At 36.2% G+C, this 27,076-nt stretch overlaps 2 protein-coding genes across 2 annotated transcripts in view; both read right to left on the bottom strand.

The window, feature by feature from the left end:
• LOC125785907 (receptor tyrosine-protein kinase erbB-4-like) overlaps positions 1-5,866 on the bottom strand; it is a 253,364-nt gene extending 247,498 nt beyond the window's left edge. Inside the window, exon 1 of the mRNA XM_049470118.1 lies at positions 5,451-5,866. Coding sequence (XP_049326075.1) covers positions 5,451-5,580 — 130 coding nt within the window. The 5' untranslated portion in view covers positions 5,581-5,866. The remainder of the gene's footprint in view (positions 1-5,450) is intronic.
• A 4,299-nt stretch (positions 5,867-10,165) lies between these two features.
• Positions 10,166-26,840, bottom strand: LOC103027775 (ubiquitin-conjugating enzyme E2F (putative)). The gene is made up of 10 exons (XM_007239760.4): positions 26,551-26,840; positions 21,702-21,854; positions 18,943-18,972; positions 18,633-18,698; positions 16,720-16,787; positions 16,551-16,621; positions 14,086-14,143; positions 13,669-13,701; positions 12,461-12,523; positions 10,166-11,182 (listed from the first exon to the last, which is right to left on the bottom strand). Exons 2-10 carry the CDS (start codon positions 21,817-21,819, stop codon positions 11,132-11,134), a joined length of 558 nt encoding a protein of 185 aa, XP_007239822.2. The 5' UTR covers positions 21,820-21,854; positions 26,551-26,840; the 3' UTR covers positions 10,166-11,131.
• Between the last annotated feature and the right edge of the window lie 236 nt (positions 26,841-27,076).

Raw genomic sequence — 27,076 nt, 5'->3', positions numbered from 1 at the left:
AACCAGTCCCACTCTCTGAAACGTAGTGTCAATAAGAAGAGATAACAGAGTTAAATAGATGAGATGTTGAGGTGAAAGTTTGTGAAGCCTTGTCATGAACACATAAGCTAGGTGTAGATTGTATTTATAGGATGAGGATTAGATTGCGAGTTCAGGTTTTAGGCCTGTTTTTAATACAGTTTGCATGTTCAGGGTGAAAAAACAGCTACCTGAGAGGTAAACTGTGGCTGATTTAGTAAATGTTCAAGAGAACATCTTAAGATAAGCTTTAATCACACAGTGGTTTGATGTTCTCTGTAGTACCTGCTGACGAATCCTGATCTTTGTACTTAAGTACACCTTTTTATACAACTATAAAGTAAGACTGCTACATTTTTCCCCAAGTAACGTCTGTGAAAATTCCCTCGAGCACTTCAGCACTGAGCATGAACTTCATATTTCACCACCAGACTTCAGAGTAGCTGAGGAGTCAGCGTGCACATACACACACAATCACACACACAATCCCACCCACACACACAAATATACACACAGCGAACCTGCAGGAAAGAGATAAAGCTAAATGTTTATGGTCACACTTCATTTTAGGTGGACATTAGTGCCTTTGTGATGCTCTTCTTAAGGCTCATCAAGTCTTAACTGCAGGTAATCAAAACAGTATATTCATTATTAAGCAATAACTATCCTGAGTTAAGAGCTTCCCACAGCAATTTACCTGCATATAATACGAACACAATCCTTCCCAGAGCTTCTCAGTGCTCTTAATCAGTGTTGGGTTTTGCATTAACACTTCCTATGAATCCTGCATTATAATGCATTTTACCAAAGTTAGTTCCGACCCTGCAATGAGATTGGCTGAGAGGATTTTTATGAGTGACATTATCAGCCGGTAATGCACTGTAACCAAAGCTCTCCATGTATTACTCCGCCACATACAGGTAACCTAGCAACGATGCAGCGCTTACAAACCAAATACCAACCAAATGTGATGTCATTTTACACCACTGGGAGTCGCTGGAGCCTATAGAGGCATAGTGCAAAAAAGCCATGTCTCCAATAGGCGCGGTCCCACAAATAAATAAGCCCAGCGATTCGAAAATATGCATTATTACACACATTATCAGCCACCAATATCAGGTTAAGAGCTGTTATTATTAAAATAAAAGCTTAAGCGTATATATTTTACAGTTAATAAAGGTTTTAAAGCTGAAAGTAAGGTGGACTCTTGTAATACCACAGGTCTTGCTGCAGGGGGGCACCAAATAAAACTTTAATTCTTTAAAAAAAAAACATTTTCTTTCAGTCAAACGATCACTGGACTTTAATCTACACAGATTTCTCTCCTTCTCACCTGATGAATTTATCCTGTACAACAGAGGAAACTCTCGCTCTTTCTGTCATGGGGCTGTCCTGATGAGTGCCAATTCCATCATAATATTTTTGCTGGTCTTTGCGACTGCACTTGAGGATACACTAATACTTGAGGACAGTAATACAGTTTATTCTTGAAATTAACACAATATTGTTCTGTGTTTTTCATACGGCCAAAAATATTGTTATTGCAAAAACACCCTGAAATATCATAATATAATTTTAGGACGATATTGCACATTGATAAAAATTTATATACATGTTGGAAAACAGATGTCTGACAAAATCTGGTGGTAAAGATGTATGTATTTTTTTGATATCGCAATATATGTTGAAGAACAATATCCTAACAATATTACACTACCTTACAGCTCTGGTTGCCTTGTTTATTAATCAGCTGAAAAGATGCTATGCTAGGCTCAATCAGCTTGTACAGAAACAAGCATGCTGCGTTTAAATTAATACATTCATGTACGAGTTTATATAAAGACAAATTAATTCATTGTTTAAAGATGATACTCACTGTTTACATAAGTCCTATTATTGAAATGAAAAAGCTCATTACAGCTGTAGACAGAAAGTAATTATAGTTCTTAAAATATTAAGTATGTGGAATAAAGGAAAGTTTAAAACACAGATTACGGGCTTTTTGTCTGGCTCATGTCTAGAAGGCAGAAGTGACAAGTTTAATTACGGAGAGATATTCACTCGCTCAGTTAGGATGAACCCTCCAGCAGACTGTAATCTGAGTTGGAGCTGATTAATAATTTGATTTTACTCGGCAGTCAGCCAGCAGCAAATTTTCCTTACAACTTAAATGTCACATCATAGACCGGGTCAAACACAGTGGCATCTGCTTCTACCTCTCCTTCTCTCTATCTCTCTCTCTCTCTCTCTCTCTCTTTTCAATAGTAGTAGTCAGTAGGCAGTTGTACTATCATGTAGGGGTGGGACAATATACTGATATCTCGATATATCGATATTTAAACTGCATAAAATTTGCGCCCCCCGATTAGAGGTACTAATAATAATCAAATGAATAAGGTAAACCTGCGGTGAAGAAAAAATAAATATATATTTCCCATTATTTGATTATTTAGGAGTATTTTATCCTCTTCAGTAACACAGATTCTGTAAAGTATCATAGAGAATTGTCACGTGATATATCGAGTGTCGAGATATCGTGGTTTTTGTTATAATGATTTGACTCCTAGTAGTCAAACTAGTAATTTGAATGCATAAATCTTGAAAAATGTAATAATATTTTTGCAGGTATTTTTTATATATATTTTATGTTTCTATGTTGTGTTCATGTATAGCATACACATATCTTTGATTTAAAATTCAATACATTGTTTTATATTAAATATCTGCTAGTTTAAATTATTTCCACATATTTGGTACTTAAATATACCTGACTAACTATAGATGGGCAGACAATGCTCATAATTTTATATAATAATAAATAATAAATAATCTGCCTGGATATTGGATATTATGGAATAATTCAATATTAATTAAAGCTTGAAAATACTGGGAAAAAAGCAGATATGGTGATACTTTGTTGTAATATATATTTGGTTAATTGAAATATGTAATTGAAATAATGTATATTACAGTGATTTCACCAGATTTCTCCAGAAATTAACTACATTACATTAATAATTCCCTCTCTATGAGGAAGACTGGAGTAAAATAATATATATTTGGCTGATGATGTCTGCTTCTGGTACATAATTAATAGACAATACGTGTAAATTTCCTTTTAGTATTAATCAAGTTGTAGCAAGCTGTGTTTGACATACTTTGCATGCACACATTGCTATGACAATTCTGAAATTATATTCTGCATCTCTTAATATGATTGTTATTACTTAGCTAAAGCTCTTTTAAGCTGTTGTAATAATCCAGTCATAAAGGTACAAATGTTCCTTGTGACTAACAAAAATAATGCCAATAAATAAGTAACATTTCCCTGACATCATCAGAAAGGGCCAAGGCTAAGCAGCACTGTAGCACTTGATACTGTGATAATTTCACAATGATGCAGCTTACTTATAATCCCAAAGATTTAACAAATTGAACAAAATTAAATCTAAAAATGTAATAATCTTTTAAGTTAGTTAATAGTTATTTAATAAAACAATTTAATACATTTTTGCACAATACAAATTCAATTTGATTCAGTTTAAAAATATTTAGGCATATTTCACTCAACCTAACATAAAAAAATATTAGCTAGTGTTTACATATTTACATACATTTATCCAATCAATTTCTTTGAATGCCATTTTGTCCAAGAATAATTGTGATTAATTACAATGATAATACAATACCACAACACTGCATTTGTACATTACATTTAAAGTATGATTAATAATTGTTAAGACTTTATAGATATTGGTATTGGAGTATTATAAACTATTTAATATCATAAAATATACAACAAAAATGGTATCAAATAACAATTAGTTTGAATCGAAAGATCGATTTAACCCAACCGCAGTCAAGATAGTAAATATATTATTAAAAGGACTTTTTTAATAAAATCTGTTAACAATAGACTAGTTTTAAGGTGATATATTTACATTAATGGGAACTAAGTAGGTTTAACATTACATAAAAAACATACAAAAGTGAAATAGAAATTTAGAAAAAATGCCGCAGCCAAATTTAAATGGCAAATAGGAAAAATTGGTACTGAATTGAGTACTGAAAAAGGGAAAGTGGGAATTTGAACTGATTACCTTCAATACTAACCCAAAAAAGTCCATGCTGACGTATGTGCATCACAGACCCTTTAAAGGGTATATTAGCTTCTACAGCTCTGTTTTAACCATTCAAACGCTTTACTGAAATGTTTTACGATCCATAGAATTTATTCAGAACTGATTTCTAGAAAAATATATAAATACAAATTATGAAATTTTTGTTGCGTAATTTGCATTGCATTAAGGTTTTAACCTTAAAATATTTAGTCATGTGCCCAGAGTAAGGAAATACACATGAATAAACTGCTCATTGAATTTGAATTTAGTATCAATATTCATAAATGAATCCTAAGTGGTCAACTATTGTGATAAATGATATTTTTGTTTTTTCTGAAACCCTTAAATCTACTGATATAATAATAATAATATAACAAAGAAAATCCTAATTATACTCTTTTAAAAACTATTAAATTTGAATTAATGATAGTTTGTGAAATATATACATTTTTTTCATCGACTGCAGTCCACACTGTGTTTATGTAGTCACAGTTATTAAAGCACTGATTGGCCATTTAGCATGACTGTCTAAAATACTGTTTACTGTTATATATGTGACGATATCAGGTTTATCAAATATTTTTGAGGTCATATCGATTCAATGTTTAATACGTTGATGTAATATAATCATTGTGACAAGCCTATAATCAACTAACCAAAAAACTAATTAAGGTAAATTTAAAATTTGTGAAAACCAACCCAAAAACATCTAAATTATATTGCAAATGGGAATGATGTGAAAATGGTAATGCTGAAAAGGGAAAATTGCTGATTTTTGGTAGCAGAGCGCCACCGTGTGTCCAGTAAAGGCATTTTTATACATACATATAGATACACACACACATGCACGAACACACGTGAAAATGACTCACACTCTCACTCTCTCACAAGTCTACCTCACAGCTAACGTTACAACTTCATCAGCAGCGTCCCCATCCTAGAAATCCAGCGTTAGCATCGATGCTAACACTTCTAAAGGAAAAAAACGGCAGATTTCCCAATTTTAAGTGCAAAAATGATCACAAAAGTGTGCCAGCATGAAAGAGAACAGCATATTTTACCTCAGAAATCACAAGAAAGTGAACGAAATATGAGCGAAAAGCCGTGTTTTTACCATTTAAAGTAAAAAAAATGCTGAGATTTCACCATTTTTGCGCGTCCGTTGGTGTGAGAGGGAGAGCGCGCGCGGCAGCAGCAGCAGCGCTATGGTAACGGCTCAACTCCACAGCACACAGCTCAGCGCGTCGCGCGCACAGAGCGGCTCTCAGCGCCACGTTCTCGCCGCCATATAACTTTTTTGAAGGCACTCACCTGCCTGGGCTTCTCCGGTCCTGATCTCCAGCGCGGTGAGAAGCAGCAGCAGCAGCAGGAGGAGGAGGCAGTACCGAAGCGAGCCCGGCTCTATTGGGCTGAGTCGTGGACGGTTCTGACGGTTCTCCATCTCACCCACTCCTCATCTCCACCGCTGATCTTCTACAGGCTGAACTCACCAGATCTTCTCCACTGGGTTAGTATCACCAGATCCTCCGTCCTCTAGTTAACTCCTCCAGAACAGGTAAAGTTCATGTAGATAGATCAAAGAGAGAGTGTGTACGGTGTGTGATTGTGTGTATGTTTCTATAGAGTGTGTGATAATATTAATTTTCATAAAAATATTAATATAACAATAATACCACCAAGGGTTGAATAGAAAGTACGTGTACGTATCAGTTCTGGTACTGTTGATGCTCGAAGATGAAGAGCCCAAGTCTGAAGCCCTGCTCTGCCTTATAATCACTCGGTGAGTTCTAACCACGCCCACCTTGCAGCGGATTGGACCGTCCACAAGCCAAGCTCAGCATCCATTTTTCTGTTTTTGTGTGTTGATGTAATTAGACTCATCTTCAAAGAAATGTTTGGAAAACTATGGTATGAAACAGAAGCTGAAGAAGAAAGTCCACCTCAGAATTTTATACTACTTACATACGACTTTGGATTTAAGTAAGTTCTGATCGTGATTTCCTTTTACTCAAGTCTTTTTTGCCGGAAAACCATATACAACAACCTGGGAAAAGCATTTCTTTCTCATTTACTTCAGTTTTTCTGTTTCCAAAACATATTATCGAAAATCTATACAGTTACTGCAAACAAAACAAACTCACAAAAAGCATTAAAAAAGCACAAGTAGCATGCTTGTACACTACATTGCCACAAGTATCCATTTACCTGCATTGTGTTTAATTATGTAAGGCTTAGATGGAGCTGCTCAGCCATGGAAACTCTCCATTCCATGAAGTTCTCTACACTCTACTGCATGGAGTTGTAGAGGTTCCTAATGGAATCAGTTCCTTGCAGATAGTGGAAGACAAAAATTGTAAACAAAAAGGCAGGCAAGAGATTAAAACAAACAAATAAATAAATAAATAAACAGAAATAGTAAACACAGAACAAACGCTTGATAAGACACAGGTGTGGCAATATCTCGCAACTTGAGAGTGTGTGATTCCCAGTATATCTAGTCCTGTTAATCTTGGTGATGCCCCACAGGTACAGGTTGTTGTGTGGTGTGACAGTGACAGTAGAGATAGGTCTGGAGATGCAGCTGAACATGGTATAGTATCTGCAGTGTCTTCAAGGCAAACTCTTAAGAGGGTAGAAGTATGCGGACCAGCAATGTCCTCTTGAAACCAGATTTGCACCAGACTGTCTTTTCAATAAAGGTAGGGTCATTCGTTGCAGGACCCCCTTAAAGTAAAGTTGCGCTGTCAAATTGCCTGTAATGAAAACCCTAGGTGATCTGCCGTTGAATGAAATTGCAACACACACCATGATACTGTGTTTATGGACAAATTGATTGGTTTGTTATAGTCCCTGTTTGAACATTCCAAACCTGCCAATTAATATGTGAGCTGAATCAGGTGTGCTTGAGCAGGAAAATCAAAAAACAACAGAAATCTGACACCCAGGACAGGAGCATCCCACCAGACTCTACAGACCCTGCTGAAACAGAGGCAAAGTTGGTTGACCTTAAGAAATGTTTCCATCAATGTAACCAAGTTTGGCCATACTGGTTGAAACAGTATGAACATGCTGGTTGACTGGCTTGATCAACATGACTAAAACAAACAAATTCATTATACATTATGCTGATCAGAAGCTGGTTGACCAGTTATCTTACCAGTTTAGGGTATCACCCTATTACCACCTGGATGACTAGCTTTCAACCACCCTAACCATCAAACTCCAGCTTAAACCATCTGAGAACAGGATTTGTCAAATTACTTACACTTAGAACATCAACAAAATGTGCAATTTTTTAGGTATATTAGAGGGCAATTGTAATTGTGGTGTCTTAGAATAAGGGAAAGTCTACTACAATTAAAAATTACAACTGATATAATGTTATTAAAAATTGAATTAATCACAGTGGAGAGCAGGCTATTCATCTTGTTATGCTATCTTGTATTTTGTGTGGGAACTTGTAGGGGAAAGTGTTTAACAAAATTAAACAATAAAATTTTCTCTTTTGTTTCTCACATGCTCACACTAAAACATTGTATGAACATTAACAATTTGTCCACAAATTGTTTTGTTGATAATGCTTACTTTGCCTTTACAGTTGCTTCTATGTTTTCTTATCTGTGTGTTTTATTAGTGTTTGAACACAGTTTATCTCTTCCATTTTTACTTCCATTGTTTCCACTTGTACTTTTATGACCTCCCACTGAGGACGTCCCACACTGCTGGTCCCTTACTCTTAAATCTGGGAAAAATCTGATCTCATCATTAGTATATAAGCTTATAAGGATAATAAGCTGATTATTATAGGTTGAAATTTTACAGTATTAATGCTAGCAATTATTATTACTAGCACAGGTCCTGTTCATACTACACTTTACACGGTTTAGATTTAAACTTCCCAGCAAGCTGTGGTGAAGTGCTGAAATTTAAAGTGGTGATTTATAATCCAGCAGTGCCATCTAGTGCTGAACTGTAAAAACAATTAGCAGTGAAGACGAGGAGTTAAAAAGGTGATTGTGTCATAATTTATGAATCCCGTCTGTAGTTTTGCACAAGTAGGGGAAAATAAAAAAGCTGCTCTAAATTAATCACATTGTGAAATAGTCATAGTTAAAAAACAGCTTGAAATGTTTATCCAGTAGTAACTATTTGAACTATTTTATGGTTTATGCTGATCTGGAGCTGCTTGACCAACATCCCAGTGTAAAAAACACAACAAGTATGGTTTAAGTTGTTCTGAACCAAGATGAAAGGACAATTTAAAATCTCCTTAATATCTCGGTAGTTTCTCCAAGTTAACAATGAGATCACAAATTAGACAAACCAGATGTAGCATAAACCCCCTCTGCTCAAATGTGTCTCTTGAGATAAAGAGCTCAGTCATTTATGTGTCTCTTCTTTTGAGGTTTACCATAGAGCTCAATGAAATCATAACACAAGGCAAGAATCTCAAAATGAACTTAACTATTTCTCATCCAAACACAAAGTGCCTTTTTCTGTGCTGCATGCGAAATAGCAGGCTTTTTTAAACACATTGAAGTTTTAGCATGTAAAATTGTACCAACACTTAGGGCATTATTTCTATAATCTGATTTTATTTTTACTATACAAAATTATTTCTGTTTAAGAAATAAAAGGTTGAAACATTAAAAGGTAAAAGTGATTGGACAGGTGTTTGTGTTGATTGAATTAAATATGTTTGGTTAGGGTTACAAAGCTTTAGTTCTTAATATCTAAATGATGTTACAGTAGCTTTAGGGCAGTGGTGGCTCAGGGGTTAGAGCAATGGACCATCAATGACAAGGTTGAGGGTTTGATACCTGGGTTTGGTAGTCAGCCGATAGACATCCCCAGGATTCATGTGTGTCTTAACTCAGATTCTCAGTCTTGACTCCCTTAATCTCAGAAGTATCTCCCATTTTTGTCTGATGCTATTTCTCCTGAACAATTTTAGGAGAAACATCTGTGACAAAGCTGATCTTTAAATGAAATCCAAATGAGAATAATGTCTTAAATATAACAACAATAAATATATACAGATTTGAGCATTAATATTTTCCTCTGATTGACCAAAATAGCAGTGGTTAAAACACCGCTGCTGATGTGTTTATCTTTAATTAACTGATGAACTGAAACATTTAATACAATTGTTTGTTACAGAACCAAAAGGGATCAAGCATAGTTTGTACATTTTTCAGTTTTAAAAAACACTTAACAGTATGCTAAACTTCCACTTCCTTTGAAATGTCTGATCTCTGCAATGTCAGTTACTGTAGTGTTCAGACACTCCGCACTGTGTATCTTTGACTTTGGATTTTAGCACTGACTCTGCTTCTGACATCATTTCAGCTATACCAGTCAGTCATAACATTAAAACCACTGACAGCTGAAGTGAATAACTGGACTGGTTATCTGGACTGTATAACATATCTATGTAATGAAAGGAAAGTATGTTGTATTTTCTGACAGCATGGCACTTTTTGGGTTTTAAACAGTGCACTCACTAGTGAAACTACGTACACTCTTTAAAATATGTGAAAAATTGGGGACGAACCAAATATTTACTATCCCAAATCATTATATAGAAAATGTTTTAAAACATGTATGCATAAAACATTTATGCTTGGTTGGTATGTCTGCTGATACAAATAAACATTACATGACTCTCTTTATGTCTCACTTAAAAAACAGGAGCAGCTATATGTATTAAAAAATGCCAAAAAAATTGATGGCAGATATATTTGGTACAGTTGTGAAAAAAGTTAGCCTGAAGAACTGTATGTATACAATAAATGTTTTCTACCTTTCACAGCAAAGAAAAAAAAAACACATATTCGAACCATATTTCCCTTTTAATAAATTTAACTAGATTTAATAATATAGAGACTTTTGTTAATGTGAGTTTTTAAAGTGTATGCTGTAAGCTAGGATCTAAAACATCTTTAACAACTTTATAGCCTTAAATATCCTTCTTCAGATGTACTGATGATATGATGTCTGTGAATGAAAGAGATCTAGAAGCAGAGTAGTCATAGTAGAACCCATCTTTAATATACTTTACAAATGGATATACAACTCTAAGGAAAGGAAAGGGGAGAAATTTTTTTTAAATAAATTCTCACTAGCTTCATAGGCTTTTGGCTGAGTGGTCCAGTAGCCCAGTGCATGCTACCAAATCAGACATTCATCCACTCTCCCACATTTACACAGTGCTGGTGTCCCAGTGTTCGCTCGCATACGCTAGAACATGCACACATCCGTAAAGCTGAACGTGTTTACGCACACAGACGAAAACAGAAACGCATACAGGAGTGCGAGGAAGTCGAAGCGCCGTCTCCGGAATCGGTACAACAGTCTCGCGATCGGGACAAATTCCAGCAAAAGTAAATAATGATCATGTCCTGCAGAACAGGCGCGGGCTAAGCGAGCATCGTGATCATCGTGAGCATTGTGAGCATTCAGTCCTCGCGTGTGAAGTGCTGGTGTTGGAGGGACACCAGGTACGCAGTAGCACATGAAGGTGGGAGCTTGCAGGCTGTAGCAGTCAGCGTCAGGTCACAGAGGCACTAGCACGTGAGGTGACATCAGAGAGCGTGTGTCTTATCGTTGCTGTGAATACATTTTTCATTATTCCTTTATCAATTCATTTTTCAATGCGTTACGCATTTTTTTCTTTTTTGTCAAAACCAGCTGGATAAAGCAGAACCAGCTGTCGGGGCTTCTGCAAAACGGCCCTGAGCGAGAAAAGAACAAAAAAACAAACAAACGAAGAAGAAGATCAAAGATCAAAGACGAGCCCACCAACCCCGCTCCCAAACCTTCACGCGAGAGCGTCGATTAAAGCCACAGGACGTGTCTGGCTCTCTTCACGTTTGGAAATGTTTCGGGATTTTGTCTCTGTGGCGCTCAGGGCTCGCGGGTGGTCGCTCGGGCGGGCGCTCGGCTGCGAAGTCGCGGGCGTGCGTGAGCGGCTAGCGCAGCTGACCGAGGCATCATCTTGCATAGTTCTTAATGAAGTCCTGCACTTTATTCCTGAAATCGTCCTGGAAAAGAGAAAGACGAGAAACCTACGTTACAAACACATACATACAGTATACACACCTACAGTACACAGGAATGAGAAAAAGTACCAGAAAAAACCCTGAGACAATTTTACAAATCTCCCCAGTTTGGAGGAAAATGAAGCGTGGATGAAAGTAGCAGATGGCTCGATAGGTATCTTGCTGGATTAAAGGTCTCCTTCCGCTAAAATCCACTTTTTCTTGTTCTTTGTAAAAATACAGTAGGTCTCTCTGAGTCGTTAATGCATGATGCACATAAAAGTGTTCTTTATCACCCACTGTCTGCAGTAGCTAGTAAAATAAAATACTCAGGAAAAACAAGTTGATCAGAAGAATCTCTGTGTCTCTGTCAACCCATGAATTAGTATTCATGGCCTCACCTACCTTGGCTTGGGATCGCCCAAAGGCAGAGCTGAAGAGCTAAAGAGCTTACAGCTTCTGTTTACACAAGCTAGTTAACATTAGCAATCTTGTGTATGTAACTATAGGTTTAAATCGGATCTCCGGGTGATCCGTGTTTTACCGAGACCTTTTTGACAAGGTAGCACAACTCGACAGAACGCTGGTCAAAGCGGGCCCCAATCGTGTCACCAATCACCAAGTCTGAAGTGAAAGTTTAGTAGCTGAAAGAAACGTTATCAATGCCGCTGGGAGAATGGCGCTGAGAATCTGACGTTAAGTAAGGATTAACTTCACCAAGCACTCAATGCTATATAACTAATATAACTAAGGCTGTATCTCTGAAAATATTTTGTCCTTCGAAATTTAGAGATGTAAACCTGACTGTGGGGGGAAGGCAGGTAAGCATTCTCTGCTGCAGTGCTGTTAGCCCATCAGAGGTGATATATTTGCATGTATGAATATTCATGAGCAAGAGCCAAATCCTGTCTTTCCTCAGAGACCTCTAATTCAGTGAAATAAAGCAGGGCTATACAGAAATCGGAGACACCGAGAACATTTTTCACAAAAAAAAAAAACAGCTCACATGGTATTCATTCATACTAGAGACCATAATTAGACATTTTAAAATGAATGCAAAAACAAAGGAATGAGACCTTTAACATGCTTGCCAACTGGCCATGCAATAAACAGCGCGACAGAACAACTGGCCACAAACACACTTATTATTAAAAATATTAGATAAGTAAAAAAAATGTAAAAGTCTAACATAAGTAAAGTTAACATGTCTTTATAACCAACCATCTCTGATTAAAATTTGATTTTTTGTATGTTCTTTTTTTTTTTGTTTTGTTTTTTTACCTTGTCCCGTAAATGATGCTCCGCAGCATCTATATTCAGCGGGTCATCGAAGTTCAGAAGATCCTGTGAAAACAAGCAAAACGTACAGCATATGTAAATTTTAAACATTCCCACACAGTACTCCATGACTCTAAACTTAATTAATGGACACACACTGAATATTTGGCAACCAAAATTATTATGGCGAGTGAAAAGACCAAAAAAGTTAAAGTTACAAGTGATTCATTTATTTTAGGTCATATTGCAGTGTTTTATCTAAGTGTACAGAGTGAGGAGGGAGAGAGTGGCCGAAGGGAGCACCAAAAAAACAACAGGTTTAAGTTCATTCTTACTCTCTATAAGCACAAGTTAAAACAAAAGAGCTTTTAGCATCACAAATTAAACTCTGTGTCAGTTTACTATCTCTACACAAATTGCTTGTTTTCAAACTTAAATGTATGAGCTGTACAGAGCTAATTTTGTCTTAGCATTTAGCGTTTGATTAAAAGAAGGCTGCTTTTCTCTGTCTAAATTTCACTCACATGTGACTTGAGCAACAAGTGGAAAATCTATGACTAGAACAGCACTACTGAGGTAAACCTGTGAGTAGTAGGGCTTCAACTAATGATATTTTGGTAGTCGACTAATCTAATGATTATTTTTTCGATTAGTCAATGATTATTTCTGCCACGTCCTCAATCTCTAAAAACAATAGAAACAGCTGAACATGAGATTTAAAAGACATTTAAATGTATGTATGTTGTTTAAACATGAAAAGTACTGATATTTAGTGAGTAATTATGTAATCTGTTGTGTTTGGGCACTTTTGGAGATACAAATATCTCCCATTGGTCTTCTGTCCCCAGCACCGACAAATTTTAAAAATCGACATTGTCGATTATATCGACTAATCGTTGCAGCCCTAGTAAGTAAAGTTACATTCATGTTTCATTCATTTTGATTTTGATTTCTGTGTGATAAACTGCTGTGCTGCTGCATATTTTCTATATAAGGCTAGAAATAGAATTAAAATGTAACTTGCAGTATCTGAACAGTTTCAGGACTAGCCCTGCCTGTAGCTTACTGAACTCTGAGTGCTCTGAAAGGATCAGTGCTCTGAATATTGCAGCATGCAGTAAGAGCTCAGCATACAAAACCTGACCGAGAGATATCTGAAGCAGAGAAACACATACAGACACAGAGCAGATATAGATAGATCTGTTACTTACAGTGAATAAAGAATTCAACCCCCAAACCACATCCTGAAAAAGCACAAACACAAACATACACATTTAGCATCATAACAAAGTTAAGTGTGTGCAACAAGTACTAACACTGATCTTCTAATAGCAGATGCCACTTACTTGAGCAATGGTCAGAATTATATATATACATGATTATTATATACTGTTCATTGTTTTTACACTAAAATACTACAAGCACCGTATGTCTATACTTTCTTAAAGGAGAAATTCCAAATACAGCGCTTTTACATGATGCTCCCAACAGATTAACAATGCTAATGATGGGGATAGAATTGCCCATACAAAGAAATCACTATTTTTACACCATTAACAAACTCAAAGTAGCTCTACACTGACATTTAATACAAGGCACTGAGCGCTTTGAAAGTGAACAGGTTTTACCTTTAGCGTGCGTGTTGGTGCCCACCCTGTGCCATCGATTGAATGCTCTCTCAATAAGCTGAAAGAAAGATTTTATCCATCTGTGTCATTTTGTATTCTATTAAATGCAGATACTGCTGAAAAGATACACCTGAAAACTCACTGCAATAATTATAGCAATAACTAATTTATTATTATAATATTTTAGAAATAATGTATCTATATGTGTTGCAGTATCTCACAAAAGTGAATTCACAACTCACATTTTAATAAATATTTTACTCTCTATCTTTTAATGAGACAACAATGAAGATACGACACGTTGATACAGTGTAAAGTCGTCAGTGTACAGCTTGTATAACAGTGTACATTTCTGGTGCCCTCAAAATAACTCAACACACAGCCATTAATGTCTAATCAACTGGCAACAAAAATGAGTACACCCCTAAGTGAAAATGGCCTAATTGTGCCTGAAGTGTGAATGTATTTTATGTGGCCAACATTATATTCCATCACTATATTCCACTCTCTCTTGAGCATGGAGCATTTACTAGAGCTTCACTGGTTGCCACTGGAATCCTCTTCCACTTCTCCATGACGATATCACGGAGCTGGTGGATGGTAGAGACCTTGTACTCCTCCACCTTCCATTTGAGGATACCCCCCCAGGTGCTCAATAAGGTTTAGGTCTGGAGACATACTTCACTAATCAATCACCTTTAACCCTTTACAGTTTCTTTAGCAAGGCAGTTGTCATCTTGGAGGTACCTGCAACACAGTTCTCTGAAGGGAGGGGATCATGCTCTGCTTCAGTAAGTAACAGTACATGTTGGCATTCATGGTTCCCACAGCCAGTAGTAGGGCTGGGTATCAGAATTCAATACTGTGACAGAACAAACAAACTAGTTTTCAGCCCTGTTCTGTCCATACTTAGTGCATACATATTATTCAGCTATTTTTCCAGTTAATATTAATTCCCCCTTTAAAAGTTATGATTTTGCTAGCTTTGGACATTTCACATATATAGGGCCTGAGCAAAATTGGGGCATGCTCACTGGGCCCATTGTGGGCCATACCATTTAGAGGGGGTTCTTTGAGGTTTCAAAATATTTTAATTATTCTTTCCTTTTCTTATGTTCATGTTTATTTCATTGGATTTTTTTTTTTTTTTCATTGTCTGTTTGATTTATTGTTTGTTTTGTTTATAATTGTATCGCCCTGCAATGGAAAATATGTTGGTTTCGGCTGGGTTGGGTAGACCAGTGGTGGTCTACTTAAGGCCTCATTTCATGTTGGTTAAGGGATGGTAAAGGTGTGGTTGAGGTATGCCATGGTTGGTTAATATACGAACCAGCGTTACACATTTGAGGAAAAAGTTGATTCCTCATGTAAATTTTGTAAATAGATTTTGTTTTGTTTGTTTTTTTGTTTCTTTTTTGGTATTTTTCCATTTTTTGTGCACCTTCACCAATAAAATCACTTGCACTGGATGTGCTACTGCAGTTGCCATCATTTCTTTTTCCTACAACCCACAACCTTTTTCGGCACAACTACCCTGACCTACAAGTAAGATGTGACAAATACCAAAAAGGCACCGACCAAAATGTCTCGGTACTACAGAGAACCAAAAGTCTGTAATTTTTGTGCCAGTTTGCGATACTTTACATGAAATGCGCAGAAATGTACAGAAATGTACAATGTGTACAGGGAGCACATGCAGAAATTCAGATCATTCACATTGTCTTCACACGGCTGTTGCACTGAAATCTTCTGAAGTCTTCTCTCTTTCCTTTTTTTCCTTTCTCTACCTCTCCACTCAGATATTATAATACAGTTAAAAACCATCTAGTCTACCACACTACACTATTGTTACTGTCCCCTCACAATAATAAAGTGTAATACAAGTATTTAATAAGAAAAATCATGGTTTTAAATCAGTGACACCACTAATATAAATATAATTTAATTTTGCCAATCTAATGCTGATATTTCTTAAAAAGAACTCTGTTGATATGCATCCAGAAATATGCTTAGGGAAAATTAATTGTAGTTTAAGCAGTTAAAGTAATGCTGTTATTTTTGTTCTTAATAAAGTGCCACAAAAATGCTCACTGTTTGTTCCAACAAGAATCAGAAAGATGGAGTCTCTCATGGTGACAGTGTGAGAATGAGATTACTTATGTAGGCTGTTAAATAAATATAACTGTCGCTTTTTGTATTTATTTTTTTTGTTGCAATTCAGAAAAAGGTATCAGTATTGAATTAAAGGATCGTACCGATTAACTTAGCAGTGTGTTGAGTTATTTTGGGGGCACAGCAAATGTACACTGTTATACGAGCTTTTGAATACTTTGCACTGTATGATTTAGTCATATCTTCAGTGTTGTCCCATGAAAAGATATAATACAATATTTACAAGGTGAGAGAGTTTTCTATTTTCTGAGATACTGTATAATAAAGATCCATAAACATTATGTAATTCATACCTTAGGCAGATTTCCCCCGTCTCTGCGATGTTTGGATGCCAAATTCTTGTCAAGCACTTAACTTTAGGAGGCTGCAGACAGAAACAGAGACAGAGATATGCTGTTACAATCAGTACTGAACTGAACATACCTAAACATCCATATAAAAGCACCACTATATCTCACTCACCACCATGTTGTAGGCTTCAGGAACTTCAATCTCAAACTGGAACTTTCCACTCTGGTAATATCCTTCATCTGCAGGGAATTAATGAAGGAGAGGATATTTAAATCTGAACTATAATGGATAATTCAGCTGCACTATAAAAAGCCTGATACAGGTAAAGCTGCACAGGTTCCGTTTACAATCCTCCATCACCACTGCAGCTATTTCTGTTTAACACTCAGACTTACAGCAGTAATGCAGGTAAAAAGAGCCAGTGTAGTTCAATAGAGACAAGTGTCTTCAAATTCTTTCTATTCTGTGTTACAAGAGACTTTATTAACCCTCTATGGCATAAATTATATGATAAATTGTTTGTTTATATGGCTGACTTAAATTTCGATTTTTACTCTTGATAAGCTAATAATTTAAATCAGGTGTTTTAGAGCAAGGAAGCATCAAAAACATGTCTCCATGACCAACAATAATGTGAGGATAAAGTATCAATATAACCAGCCAAACATACTTATTTACATGTTCTTATACATATACATAATTTTATTTATGACCCACTTGTACGCCTCACTATTATAGACGTAGATGGGTCATGTAACATTATATTAAAGATAAATAAGTACAGTAATGGTAAGGTATGGAAGGTGTAATAGCCAAAATGTGGTTTGTTGCCTGAGGGCAACACTATGCCATAGTGGGTTATTGGGAAGACAGGCCACTGACACTCGCTGTATGAATTGGATTTCTCGTAACACTAATCCAGACACCTGTTGATTTTCTACAACTCACTGCCTTTTTTTCTACACTTTGCCTTGAAAAAATGGCATGAATTCTGCTCTGGCTGTTCAGAAATTATGTATCAGATGCATCAGATTTCAATACCACATATTGAAGTGGCCCAAATCAAAAATGATAATGTCAGATTCAATGTAGGTTTGTTTATACAGACAAGATATGATGTTAAAGATCAGATTTGGGCCACATTTGTGTGTGAATACAGACATATAGTCACACAAGTTAACACTAGCAATATGTATGTATATATATATATATATATATATATATATATATATATATATATATATATATATATATATATATATATTAGGGCTGTCAACTCTAAAGCGTTAAAGCACGCTGTTAATTTGTAATCAGTAACGCGTTACCAAGTTTGACTCCTACTTCCGCCGTAATCTGCCCCGCCCCCGCTCAACGTACTGATCTATTTTCTGTCTGAATGACTGAACGGCGCGCTCATACAGTGTCCAGCAGTAACACTCCGGTTCAGACTTCCAGCTCCAACCCGATTAGAGCTCTCTCTCTCTCTCTCTCTCTCTCACGCAGGCACGCACGCACTGCTCCTCATCTCTGATATTTTTTTTTAATATTCAAATTAAGTTCGAATTCAGAAATCCTCACAACCAATTTTACAGTCTAATTTATCATGCACTCTTTATTCCAGCACCCTGCATTGATTTTTTATCTCCCCTCAAACATACAAGTATATTCTATTATTTTAATTGACACCACTAATATACATATAATTGCATTTTACATCCCTTACATTCATTCTTTATGTACATTTAAATATCCACTATAATAATTTACGTCTGAGGAAAAACAAATGCAGTTAATCACAGAATTTTGTTGTGATTAATCAGATTTTTTTTTTAATAGATTGACACCACTAATATATATATATATATATATATATATATATATATATATATATATATATATATATATATATATATATATATATAGACTACTGTCTGGTCACATTAAAATAAAAATTCACAGAGAAAAGAAAAGAAAGATGGATAAAAACATGGATAAAATAATAATAGGAAATATAAAGATGTATAATTATAAAATAAGTAGTAAGTAGATCTAATTATCAACAGGTTAAAAGCCCAGTTACTTACCTGGAGTAATGGCGAGCTGAAAGTGATGGAGCTTGTTGACATCGACAAACGTGACCTTACAGGTGTCTAAAACAAGAAAACATACTTAAATTTACAATTGATTATGCCAGTCTCTCAGTCAAGTGATTTCGGTTTTTGTATCTGAATCTAAATTAGGGCTGCAGCTAACACTATTCACATAATCGAATAGTTGGCATCTTATGCTTTAGCTGTAGCCACCATGCTACTGTAGCTCTGGGATCAGGCTAAGGAGAGACAGGTGTAAGAATTTGTGAATATGAGCAGACAGTGTGAGAGTGGGTTTACTCACTAGGAAGGTTGGCCTCAAGCTCTGCAACCTCTGTAAAGAGATAAAAAAAAGATAAGAAATAAACACATTTCTATTATTTTATTATTATTTTTAATCCAATCACAATTAGTATTCTTGTAGTTGAATAGCCTTACACTGTTCTCAGGCTGTAAGAGATCAGAAGATCAGACTCAAAAAAAATGTTGGGTTTAAAATGTTGAATAACCGTATTTTTTTACACTATAGGCACACCTAAAATCATTTAATTTTCCCAAAAATTGACAGTGCACTTTATAATCCAGTGCTACTTATGTATGAATTCTATCAGTCAGGTATTAAGGAGCAGTAAAGCCACTCTGCTGAAGTACAGAGTAATAAGGATGATTTTTCAGTGAAATTTCTCCAGCACTAAGGCTGGGTGCAGCAGCATTAGCATTAGCTGCTAACCACAGCGCTAGCTCTTTTGCTGTTCAGAGGTGAGAATATCAACATGTTAACCATGTTAAAACAAGCTACGTGGAAAAAGCTAAAAAGCTAGCTGATAGTGCCCCGGGTTCACCAGGTACAGGACAGTGTACTAGTTCCTGTACAATGTCTTTTGGTGTGGTAGTGTACGTGTATCATTTACATTAGAGAAAACCAAAACCATTCAAACAACTTCTTACTGTGTGTTTTTTTTTTTTTTAGATAAATCTTTTAATAACTCAGAATTTAAGTTGATAAATATTTTTTTGCTATTTTTAAATAGCACAGTACAGTAGAAGCTCATGTACTGTTGTGAGCTTCTGTGTTTCTCAGTTGTAAGAACCTGTAGCCTCGGCTGGGTTTCAGTGTTTTGCCCCCCTAAGACCCTGTAATGCCATCACTCCTCTCTAGAGTTATTAATAGAGCTTCCTATTCTAGCCCACACCATATGACACACACACTCTCTTCTCTATACACCAGCGTCCAGCATGACTTACACACATATACAGTTACAGCACAGCACGTTGTACTCTTTACTAATGCTCTAATGATGTTTTACAACTGTTTAGATCATACAATTTTTAAAAAAAAAAAAAATTTTTTTATATTATTGTAAAAATCTGATGCCATTTTTAAGAAAAAGAAGAACTACTGCTGAAACAAAATCGACTATCATCTACAAACTGTGCTCAAAATGTGAAACTCATATATTATAAAGATGTATTACACACAGAGTGATCTATTTTAATTTTAATTTAATTTCTGATGATTATGGCTTACAGTCAATGAAAACCCACAAAACGGTATCTCAGAAAATTAGAATATTACATATAGAACCAATTGGATTTTTTTGGCAGTGTGCCAAGTCCTGCTGGAAAATAAAATCTGCATCTCCATAAAAGTTGTCAGCAGAGGGAAGCATGAAGTGCTGTAAGATTTTGTGGGAAAACAAAACTGCACTGACTTTAGACTTGATAATAAAACACAGTGGATCAACACCAGCAGATGACATGTCTCTCCAAACCATCACTGGTTGGTGGAAACTTCACACTAGACCTCGAGCTGCTTAGACTGTGTGTCTCTCCACTCTTCATCCAGACTCTGCTCCCTTGATTTACAAATGAAATATAAAATTTACTGATGATCAGTGATGGTTTGGAGAGTCATGTCATCTACTGGTGTTGATCCACTGGGTTATATAGGTTAGTTACTAATTTTACTGTTAGGAGTTAATATAATATAAAGCATTAAGGCTTTAAATGAAGGCTTTGATTACCTATTGGGTTTACTTTGTTCAACAATATATAAACACAATATATGAAGAATTATCAGACTTCATTATCAGAAAAACTGCTGAAGAATGTAAACAATAGACCTTAAAAAGAGATACAGCTTCCTTTTTAAAACTCATATTTTAAGTTCCTCAAACACTATAAATGGACCTAAAATACTCAATGTTTAAGTATTTAAATGAGATCTTTCTCAAAAGCTCTACTGCACAAAGAAGACACGTTTTATATCAAATTACAATATATTATTCTTGAAGCAATTAGAGGCACTACAGTATTAAAATCCACCACAATTCCGTTTTTTTTTTTCCAGTTGTAGCGGTTCGTGAAAAATGCATACCGGTTTTAATAGAATACTGGTAAACTCAGGCTGTAGGTATTTATTTATTAGTATGTTCTTGATATTCAGTGTTTTTTATTATTATTTTTTTTTTCTTTTATTTAACAGTATTGTTTTTACGCTCTTGGTCAGTACTCTTAAAGCACTGACGATATCCTCAATACTCATATTGTAGTTACAGTAAGAAAAAAGACCCGGATACGGGAAAAATATCACCATGTTGCCCAGCTCTCCCTACACTTTAACTTCAGAAATAGAACATTCCATTATTCTGCAGTCATTATCAGGCCTCAGTCTAACTCCCATAATTCACCTCACCTTACCTTACCACGAGCACACTGGCCAGTGTTCACCCTTACTCACAAGATAACTCCTCACAATGTATTTAGATGTGGGCATTTTCAAACCGTGATCAATTTAGCTAATGCTCTTCCTTGACTTTTGCCTGTCATTGTGTATATTAAGTGTACTACAGTTCCAGTTCATGGTTGTGGCACAGGCCAGGTCTTTACCTTTTTCTATTCAAGGTTCTTTTACACTGTAAACATTTGGAAAAACCCTGTTTTTGGAAAACCCTCACATTAATCCAGTTCTGGCCTGATTTTAATGATTTTCACAGCCCACACTTCACAGCTGAAGAGCCCACAGGGTGCTGTAGATCAGCTGATCATCTCCACACAGCGTACCTTTAATGAGCAGCCGGTCTCTGATGGACACTCGGTGTGAGGCATCGTGGGAGCTGGTGGGGCTTCCGCCCGCCCTCACGCCCTCCTCCCTCTTCAGCTTACTCGCCAACGTCAGCATAGCTCACCACCACGCATGCGTGCTCTCACACCCACCTGTACACACACAGAGAGAGAGATAAAGAGAGAGAGAGAGATAAAGAGAGAGAGAGAGAGAGAGATAAAGAGAGAGAGAGAGAGAATGGAACCGTGTAAACGGTAACACCTACATTCTACTACGGATCAATATCAGTCAACATTAACCTGGAATTTAGCAATAAAGGTATCAGGGCCATTAGAAAGTCTTAATTCGTATAATACGTTTTAATATGGTAGCAAGTTAAAAAAAATGTTGGTCTGGTGTTTCTGTATAGCCCTGCTTTAGATCACTGAATTACTGTTCTCTGAAGAAAGACAGGATTGCAGCTCTTGCTCATAAATATTTATGCATGCAAACTAGGGGTGGGCAGTATTATATCGTATACAATATATCATGACACAGAAATATCATGATATTAAAAATCCATATCGTGATAATAGAGATGTTCTGTCTAAAAAGTAGTCTATTATTTACTGTGAAGCTTTAGGTGTATTTATTTCAAAAATTGTTTTAGTTTGCAGTTTATATGCATGCACTAAATATTCTGCAGTATTATTCACTGCATTATATTATTTTATGTTACATTATTAATTTTGCCACATTATGATTATACTGTTATACTCTTATACTATATTCCTGAAATTAATGAATTATTTTAGTTTTCCTATATCGCCAAGTATAGCGTTATCGCAAAAATACCCTGAAATATCGTGATATTATTTTAGAGCCATATCGTCCACCCCTAATGCAAACATATCGTCTCTAACAAAATGGACAAAATGTTTTCAGAGATACAGCCTTAGTTGTAAAGATACAGCACTGAATGCTAGGTAAAGTTAACCCTTAAACTTTGCTTAACGTCAGACTCTCTGCGAAATAAATGTTTTTAATGCCATAGTGTAGCTCGTCCACAAGGCTTGGTGATTTGGTGCTTGGGCAGTTTCACCACGGCGATGGCCCAGAGTTCGCTCTATATCATAAAATCTGACGCAAACGACGCTAGCTTTGACTGGTGTTCTGTTGAGTTGTGCTACCTTGTCAAACGGTGCTCCCATGGTGTATATTTAAAGTCACTGGTAAAACACGGAATCAACCGGAGATCCGATTTAAACCTATAGTTACTTAAACAAGATAGCTAAATCTACCTAGCTGGTGTAAACAGAGCTTTAAGCAGTGACTTACTGACAGTGTCTTCCTGAAACTGACAGTGTCGACTCTGCTGTCCCTAACTAACGGGTTGACAGACACGGGTGCTTTTCTTGATCGACTCGTATTTCTGAATATTTTCTTTTACTAGTTGCTGCAGACAGTGGAGGTTTAGGAAGAGTTTCATGTGCAGCATAATATACAACTCAGAGAGACCTACTGTATTTCACAAAGAACAAGAAAACGTGCATTTTATTGAAAGGAGACCTTTAACAAGTAGGGATTGTGAAAACCTCTTTTAAAGATATCGCTATACTTAAATTCAACTTTCTGCATTCTTGTGTGTCTTGTTCCACATACAAACAACAACTGGCTATGTGGAGATGTTGCAACAGGTATCCCGCTTTACTATAGGCCCTCATCACTCCTGTGGACTATCCTGCATGTTCTCCTGATCTAAATCCTATTGAGAAATTCTCAGGATGGATGGCAAAGGAAGTTGATCGCAATACTTCTTGATCTTCAATATTAGGAGCATCTTTCCCACTCAAGCAATCATGCATGCCTTAACGGCTGTGATCAACAAGAATGGTGGAGATATTCATTACAGAGTCCTGTTCTGACCCTTTTTTTCTGGGTATCATTTGAGCTTTAGTCTTAAAGTTATTAGCTAATAAACAGTCTATTTCAGTTTTTAATAAATTGTCTGCTCGAAATTTCACGTCTCCTGCACCCATTTCTTCTTTTATGATTGTGAAGCTCTACTTAAAACCTTTTTAAAATCCAATAGTGCAAAAATGAATTTTTTTTCAATTTTTAAACTGCTCTTAAAATGTTGATGAGTAGTGGTACATAGTTTTTTTTTTTTGTTTGTTTTTTATATACTCCAACATTGCATAGAAATACAAGGCTGTCAACTCTCAGCCATTGGCCATGAAAAACTCACCGGACTGCTCTAACAGCACACCAAAATTTATCATGCATTTAAACAAAAGCAAACCAACCATTCCCCTTTAAACCTATATACAGGTCAATCTGACTACTCATACATTTTACTACATACAACTTATTAAACACACTCTGAAGCAGCCTAATCCATATTTCTATATCAGTCTACATCAGGGTAATCAGGGTTTAATCTCTTTTTAGTATAATATTTTCCAATATTTCTCCCTAACTTCACATATATATTGTTTCTGTCCAATGAAAAACAAGTATCTCCATTTTTTAGTTTTGTACAGAATTTAAACACACAAACTGTACCTTACACTGTGTCAAACTTATTTAATAAATCGGTATATATTTGAACATCTGTCACCAACTGTGTTGCTAAGACTGTTATATTGATGATTATCAGAGAAAGCTAGGTAATATGTGTAAGTCTTATGTGTGTTAATATCTTTTTCCCAAATCAGGGCTCCAGACCAACACAGTCACAGAGACAGTAAAAACTGCACACGCTACAAAGTTATAGGTCTTTTGGGACACTTTCAGGACAAAGAATTTGTGAGTGGTGAAACCAGTTATGAGTTGTTTATGAGAAGATTGAATGCTGGTTGAAATATGCCTGAATGTTTTTCTATCGCTTAGAGCAGTGCTTGTTTACAGGTAAAGTCCTGCTTTTCAACATACAGCCAGTGACCTTGCTAGTAACACTGCAAGAGGAGGAGGGGCTTATGTTTGGCAGCATCGCTATGTTTAACGCCACCATTTTTAACAGCATTAAACATATCGTTGAACAAGACAGTCTCATTCTCACCATATTTAGCTAATTGTCCATTCCACCTTCAATGTGGCTGCAGTTGGCTAGCTACACTCAGAGTACAAATCATTCCTAACATTGTTTAATAAAAAAAAAATATTCCACTAAAATCTTTCCTAATATTCTAAAATTACTTTTAAAATACACTCCAATATTTGGTTGGACAGCCTTTAGCTTTGATTGCAGCACACATGGCATTGTGGCATTGTTTCAATAAGCTTCTGCAATGTCAAAAGATTTATTTCAATCCAGTGCTGCAATAACTTTTTCACCAAGATCTTGCAGCAGCATTGATGATGGTAGAGTCTGACCACTGCACAAAGCAGCACTTCTCCAGCACATCCCAAAGATTCTCAATGAGGTTAGGGTCTGGACTGTGATGTCTGGATTGTGAACTCTCTCAATCCACATCTGAAAATGATGATCTCATGCTCCCTGATCCACTAAACTCTTTCACAATTTCAGTACCATGAATCCTGACATTGTTATGCTGGAATATGTCTTCCCGTGTCATCAGGGAAGAACAAACCCATTGATGGAATAACCTGGTCTATATTCAGTATATTCAGGTAGAGTCAGCTGACCTCCTTCTTTTAGCACATACTGTTGCTGAACCTAAACCTGCAGACCAACTGCAGCATTGACCCCACATCATTTACTGACTTAAATCCAGATGAGACTTTTTTTTTTTTTTAGAATTTTATTTTTAATTTTTCCCATTTTCTCCCCAATTTAGACGGCCAATTAACCAACCCACTCATTAGAACTAGATGGAGACTTTTTTTATCTGATTAATAATAGTTTAACCAGAAAAAGTCATTGACATATTAATTGATTATTAAATAGCCATTAATTACAAACCTATTTACTTTTGTTGCCAGTGTTGAGTTATTTTGAGGACACAGCAAATTTACACTGTTATACTGTAGCTGTACACTGAGTACTTTTAAAGTGTCATATCTTTAGTGTGTCCCGTTAAAATATATGACACAATATTTACACAAATCTAAGCAGTGAATTCAGTTGTGCGAGATACTGTATGAATAATATGACAGACCTTCTAGACACTGAACTCTAACAAGCCAAGTTAATTGGGTTTATAGTTTATTCCATCTGCATTTAACTGTGGTGTAGTAAAATATGTTTATTATAGATTAATCTGTGTAGATTTTGGACGCAAAAATATAATTCTGGCAAGAGTTTACAGAGCTTTTAGGTGAAATGCTTGTTTTATCCAGACTTGTACTATATTTAGCAGGTTGTGTACAGGCTGTGGTTTGGGTTGGTGTCTGTAAATTGTGGATAAAATCAGAAATTGGGTTTTACAGAACTCAAAAACTATAAATACACAACAAAAACAACAACTATTTACTGTATTTGTACAGTTAAACAGGCCAGCAGTGAATCAACACTCACTTCAGGAGGATAAAGAGAGTTAATATAATAATTCTACAGTAAAATAGAGCAGCTACAGTGTCTAAACTTTATATAAACTCTATAATAATTTATTTTATCAGAAAATATACTGCTGTAATCTGCGCTGTCTCACAGCCTACTGCTGCTATTAGCTTTAACATTAGCTTCTGAAGCTTCTCAGTTGTACCGGCTACTACTGTCTTCACTAAACCGGTTCAGTTTAAACTCAAATAACTGGCTTATTCTGAGCCACTGTGTCTCAGACTGTCCTCACACACAGGTAAACTCAAACCGCGCTTAAAACAGTTTAAATAAGCTGTCTGGCGCGTATTAGCTTAGCTTAGCATTAGCATAGCATTAGCTTAGCTTTAGCTCAGTAGCTAACTCACCTCCGCTGCTGGTTACCGGGTCGGTCGGTTAGCGAGCCGCCGGTTAGCGCTGCGCTCCAGCGGCCGGACCTCTACAGCATGCCCGGGCCTCCCCGCAGCTCCGCTAATCCCCGCGGTGTTCCGTAATAACAGCGCTAATTTTACCGGTTATTAAACCCGCAGATCCGGATTATTTTACCGGATAAACAGCGGAGATTCACCCAGCGCTAACTTTACTAACCCAACACTCACACACACCCGGCGGCCTGCAGCGGACCGGGTACACACACACACACCGCCGACACAGCGAAGGTTCCGCCTCACACACACACACACACACACACACACACACACACACACACACACACACACACACACACACACAGCACAATTATTATAAATTGAGTATTATTTTTATTATTTTAATTTAAGAATTATTTTTATTATTTTTAATTTGGGTATTATTTGTATTTGTATATATTTAGGTGTTATTTTATTATTTTATTTTATTATTTTAATATATTTTCTATTTGTGTATTTTGAAGGT

The sequence above is a fragment of the Astyanax mexicanus genome, chromosome 21 (assembly GCF_023375975.1).
Source record: "Astyanax mexicanus isolate ESR-SI-001 chromosome 21, AstMex3_surface, whole genome shotgun sequence".
In the NCBI taxonomy this organism is placed as follows: Eukaryota; Metazoa; Chordata; class Actinopteri; order Characiformes; family Acestrorhamphidae; genus Astyanax; species Astyanax mexicanus.
The sequence above is the reverse complement of the archived record's forward strand: the minus strand, read 5'-3'. Positions and strand labels throughout refer to the sequence as shown.

What these genes read in the sequence shown, in the direction of transcription:
- LOC103027775 (XM_007239760.4), bottom strand. Translation starts at nt 21,819, where the DNA reads ATGCTGACGTTGGCGAGTAAGCTGAAGAGGGAGGAGGGCGTGAGGGCG. An exon ending in AGACCGGCTGCTCATTAAAG is followed by an intron (nt 18,973 to 21,701) that starts GTACGCTGTGTG and finishes ATCTCTTTACAG; the next exon opens with AGGTTGCAGAGCTTGAGGCC. An exon ending in GCTTGAGGCCAACCTTCCTA is followed by an intron (nt 18,699 to 18,942) that starts GTGAGTAAACCC and finishes TTCTTGTTTTAG; the next exon opens with ACACCTGTAAGGTCACGTTT.